Source organism: Mobula hypostoma, chromosome 8 (assembly GCF_963921235.1).
Source record: "Mobula hypostoma chromosome 8, sMobHyp1.1, whole genome shotgun sequence".
In the NCBI taxonomy this organism is placed as follows: Eukaryota; Metazoa; Chordata; class Chondrichthyes; order Myliobatiformes; family Myliobatidae; genus Mobula; species Mobula hypostoma.
The window spans coordinates 106,671,164-106,676,643 of NC_086104.1; the positions used below are offsets into that span (position 1 = coordinate 106,671,164).

At 48.7% G+C, this 5,480-nt stretch overlaps 1 protein-coding gene across 1 annotated transcript; it reads right to left on the reverse strand.

The window, feature by feature from the left end:
- Positions 1-500: 500 nt before the first annotated feature.
- Positions 501-1,595, reverse strand: LOC134350192 (5-hydroxytryptamine receptor 1E). Its single transcript, XM_063055175.1, has one exon. The coding sequence runs from the start codon at positions 1,593-1,595 to the stop codon at positions 501-503; it is 1,095 nt and encodes a 364-aa protein (XP_062911245.1).
- Positions 1,596-5,480: the final 3,885 nt, after the last annotated feature.

The window sequence follows — 5,480 nt, forward strand, 5'->3', positions numbered from 1 at the left end:
GGTTGAGGGAGAGGGTGAGGTTGAGAGAGGGGGTGAGGCTGAGGGAGAGGGTGAGATTGGGTAGGGGGTGAGGTTGGGAGAGGGTGAAGTTGGGAGGGGATAAAGTTGAGGGAGGGGTGAGATTGAGGGAGAGGGTGAGGTTGGGGAGGAGTGAGGCTGAGAGGGGTGAGGTTGAGGGAGGGGGTGAGGTTGGGAGGGGGTGAGGTTGAGGGAGAGGGTGAGGTTGAGGAAGAGGAGGTTGAGGGAGAGGATGAGGTTGAGGGAGAGGATGAGGTTGAGGAAGAGGGTGAGGTTGAGGAAGAGGGTGAGGTTGAGGAAGAGGATGAAGTTGAGGGAGAGGGTGAAGTTGAGGGAGAGGATGAGGTTGAGGGAGTGGGTGAGGGTGGGAGGGGGTGAGGTTGAGTGAGGGGGTGAGGTCGGGATGAGGTGACGTGGAGAATGAGCTGAGTGGTGCAGCTAGTGTGGGGACGAGCTGCGGAGTGGGTGGGAGTGTTGGTGGGTTAACTGTGCTTTCTGCAGCTAGTAAACTTGCGGAAGGCTAATTTGAAATCCTCGTTGAAGCTGGTGTAGAGGAGGGGATTAATCAGCGAGTTAACATAACCCAGCCAAGTCAGGATGTCAGCCGCCTTCCGTGAGACCACCCAGAGCTTCACCCCCGCGAGCAGCTCTTTAACGAAGAAGGGCAACCAGCAGACGATGAACGCCCCCAGGATGAGTCCCAGGACGCGCGCTGCTCTCCGCTCCCTGCCACTGGAGATCTGCGGCGGCTCCTCGCCACTCCCCCGCCCGTTCTCACTGTCCGCCGTTTTGACCGCCAGCTGGCTGCGGGTGCTCTCCAGCCCGGGCTCAGTGCTAGGCGCGCCGGACACACAGAAGGTGTGCGCCAGCTTGCAGCTGGTGTAGCTGGGCGACCGGCTCCCAGCAGTGCGATGGCTGAAGTGTCGGCTGGAGCCACGCTTCTGGTAAAGGGTCTTGGCTGCGTGGTAGATGCGATAGTACAGGATGAGGATTAAAGCCAGCGGCACATAAAAGGCTCCAAACGTGGAATAAATGGTGTAGATGGCATGGTCGTGGTTAATTATGCACTGAGGCCTTGTTCTACTAACATCATGGCTTCTCCAAAACAGCGGCGGTATGGCTATACAAACCGAGATCACCCAGACGGTGACTATCATGGCCACGGCCCGCTTGGCTGTCCTTTTCCCTGCGTACTGCACAGCGTCTGTAATGGCCCAGTACCTGTCCAGGGCGATCACGCACAGGTGAAGGATCGAGCATGTGCAGAAGGTCATGTCGAGGCTTAGCCAGGCTTCGCAGACGACGTGACCGAGAACCCAGGACTCCATGCTGATGTACAGAATACTGACGGGCATCACTGAAATGGCAACGAGCAGGTCTGTGAGCGCCAGGGAGCAGATCAGGTAGTTGGCGGGCTGGTGCAGTTTCTTTGTGATGCAAATAGCAGCTATCACTGCCGAGTTCAATACCGTTGCCAGAAGCATGATCACGGACAGGGTCAATGCCACAACTGTCTTCCTGGTGAATGCTCTCATCTGTTCTGGACAGGAGGTCACTGAGCAGTTGGTGAGGTTCATCGTTTAAAGCAGCCGGAACGTAGGTTTTTTATATTTACCAGGACGTCGTTACTGAGTCATTCTCCAAAGAGTGGGGTTGATCAGGTAAACTTCTCCGCCAGCAGGCAGAAACAAAATCACAAACCCTTACCACAGGAGCCCAGGGCTGCAAAGGAGAAAAAGACCCATGTAAATCTTCCGTAGATACTCTGGGATCGCAGTACTCTGACCACCTGTCCTTGCCCTCTCTATCCCATCCCTGTCCCTCAGAGAGGGTTGCTACTGCTGCCCCGTTGGGCGTGTGTAATGAACCAGCTCTGTTAAGTCATGTAATGTCCTGCCTTCTGTTTTGTGTGTGGTGTTTAATGTACAGCCACCCTGCTGGGTTTGGCACATGATACACTGGTTAATCTCGGTCCACTGTATTGGGCTTGGAATGAATGACGAGTGTGGTGGACCACCCATTCCTTTTTGGGTGTAGCACGTTACAAACTTGGGTGGGGGTAGGTGGAGATTCATCGCCACCAAAGGAGTTAAAAGGCGCTCCTTCCCTCCACTTGCTGGTCACCCTGGGGTAAGGTTTTGCATCTGATTAGCCCCCGATCAGGGTCATGTGAAGCCATGGGAGCAGGTGGTGGATGGTCGTTTCAGCAGCCGGTGCATATCACAAGTCCTGGTGATGCGACCACTGACGCCAGGCAGACAATGGCTGGGGTCACCCATTCTGTAAAGACACTGCCCAGAAGAAGGCAATGGCAAACCACTTCTGTAGAGAATTTGCCAAGAACATTCATGGTCACCATGATTGCCCACATCATACGACATGAATGTAATGAACAAAAGAAATTACAGACTACTAATTTTCATTCAGTATGTGTTGTTATGTAACACCTTGGGAAAGGTTTCACTGCAATCTAGTGGATTTTCTGTAGAAGTCGTGTTTGGGTTATGGTTCGAGATAATGGGTGCTTTGGAATGTGAGCTGTCCACTGAGGGGAGTGTGCTTTTGCGTTGTGTGCCTGACACTGGGGTGAGCTGGGTCCTTTGTTCGTCGAGAGACGAAGAGAGAAGACGCTGGAGAGAAATGGCCATAGGATTCGACCTGGTGGGGGACCTTGATTTGATGGAGCCAGGCACTGAGATCGACTGAGGATTGGTGAACATGAAGTTTGGAAGAGTTGAACTCCAACTTGTGCACATTTAACTGTTTAATTATAATTATAATATACCCTTCTTGTTCTTTCTTTTCTTTACTGACCCTTTAGTTAACATAGAAACATAGAAAATAGGTGCAGGAGTAGGCTATTCAGCCCTTCGAGTCCCCACCACCATTCAGTATGATCATGGCTGATCATCCAACTCAGAACCCTGTACCAGCGTTCTCCCCACACCCCCTGATCCCTTTAGCCACAAGGGCCATATCTAACTCCCTCTTAAATGTAGCCAATGAACTGGCCTCAACTGTTTCTTGTGGCAGAGAATTCCACAGATTCACCACTCTCTGTGTGAAGAAGTTCTTTCCTAATCTCTATCCTAAAAGGCTTCCCCTTTATCCTCAAACTGTGACCCCTCATTCTGGACTTCCCCAACATCGGGAACAATCTTCCTGCGTCCAGCCTGTCCAATCCCTTTAGGATTTTATATGTCTCAATAAGATTCCCCCTCAATCTTCTAAATTCCAACGAGTATAAGCCTAGTTGATCCAATCTTTCATCATATGAAAGTCCTGCCATCCCAGGAATCAATCTGGTGAACCTTCTTTGTACTCCCTCTATGGCAAGGATGTCTTTCCTCAGATTAGGGGACCAAAACTGCATACAATACTCCAGGTGTGGCCTCACCAAGGCCTTGTACAACTGCAGTAGTACCTCCCTGCTCCTGTACTCGAATCCTCTTGCTATGAATGCCAGCATACCATTCGCCTTTTTCACTGCCTGCTGTACCTGCATGCCCACTTTCAATGACTGGTGTATAATGACACCCAGGTCTCGTTGCACCTCCCTTTTTCCTAATCGGCCACCATTCAGATAATAATCTGTTTTCCTATTTTTGCCACCAAAGTGGATAACCGCACATTTATCCACATTAAATTGCATCTGCCATGAATTTGCCCACTCACCTAACCTATCCAAGTCACCCTGCATCCTCTTAGCATCCTCCTCACAGCTAACACTGCCGCCCAGCTTCGTGTCATCCGCAAACTTGGAGATGCTGCATTTAATGCCCTCATCCAAGTCATTAATACATATCGTAAACAACTGGGGTCCCAGCACTGAGCCTTGCGGTACCCCACTAGACACTGCCTACCATTCTGAAAAGGTCCCGTTTATTTCCACTCTTTGCTTCCTGTCTGCCAACCAATTCTCTATCCACATCAATACCTTACCCCCAATACCGTGTGCTTTAAGTTTGCACACTAATCTCCTGTGTGGGACCTTGTCAAAAGCCTTTTGAAAATCCAAATATACCACATCCACTGGTTCTCCCCTATCCACTCTACTAGTTACATCCTCAAAAAATTCTATGAGATTCGTCAGACATGATTTTCCTTTCACAAATCCATGCTGACTTTGTCCAATGATTTCACCACTTTCCAAATGTGCTGTTATCACATCTTTGATAACTGACTCTAGCATTTTCCCCACCACCGATGTTAGGCTAACCGGTTTATAATTCCACGGTTTCTCCCTCCCTTCTTTTTTAAAAAGCAGGGTTACATTAGCCACCCTCCAATCCTCAGGAACTAGTCCAGAATCTAACGAGTTTTGAAAAATTATCACTAATGCATCCACTATTTCTTGGGCTACTTCCTTAAGCACTCTGGGATGCAGACCATCTGGCCCTGGGGATTTATCTGCCTTCAATCCCTTCAATTTACCTAACACCACTTCCCTACTAACATGTATTTCTCTCAGTTCCTCCATCTCACTGGACCCTCTGTCCCCTACTATTTCCGGAAGATTATTTATGTCCTCCTTAGTGAAAACAGAACCAAAGTAGTTATTCAATTGGTCTGCCATGTCCTTGCTCCCTATAATCAATTCACCTGTTTCTGTCTGTAGGGGACCTACATTTGTCTTAACCAATCTTTTTCTTTTCACATATCTATAAAAGCTTTTACAGTCAGTTTTAATGTTCCCTGCCAGTTTTCTCTCATAATCTTTTTTCCCCTTCCTAATTAAGCCCTTTGTCCTCCTCTGCTGGACTCTGAATTTCTCCCAGTCCTCAGGTGAGCCACTTTCTCTGGCTAATTTGTATGCTTCTTCTTTGGAATTGATACTATCCCTAATTTCCCTTGTCAGCCACGGGTGCACTACCTTCCTTGATTTATTCTTTTGCCAAACTGGGATGAACAATTGTTGTAGTTCATCCATGCGATCTTTAAATGCTTGCCATTGCATATCCACCGTCAACCCTTTAAGTGTCATTTGCCAGTCTATCTTAGCTAATTCACGTCTCATACCTTCAAAGTTACCCTTCTTTAAGTTCAGAACCTTTGTTTCTGAATTAACTATGTCACTCTCCATCTTAATAAAGAATTCCACAATATTACGGTCACTCTTACCCAAGGGTCCTCTCACGACAAGATTGCTAATTAACCCTTCCTCATTGCTCAATACCCAGTCTAGAATAGCCTGCTCTCTAGTTGGTTCCTCAACATGTTGGTTCAAAAAATCATCCCGCATACATTCCAAGAAATCCTCTTCCTCAGCACCCTTACCAATTTGGTTCACCCAATCTATATCCATATTTAGCGGGCAGCGTCGGAGCGGGCTGCGGAGTGAGAGGGTGCAGAGTGAAAGGGCTTTGGCTCAACGGGCTTCGGCGGAGACGGGAAGAGGCTTCCTGCGACCGTTGAGTCTCATAGTAATGGAGTAAGTTACAGTTTTTTGGTATTTGGTACAA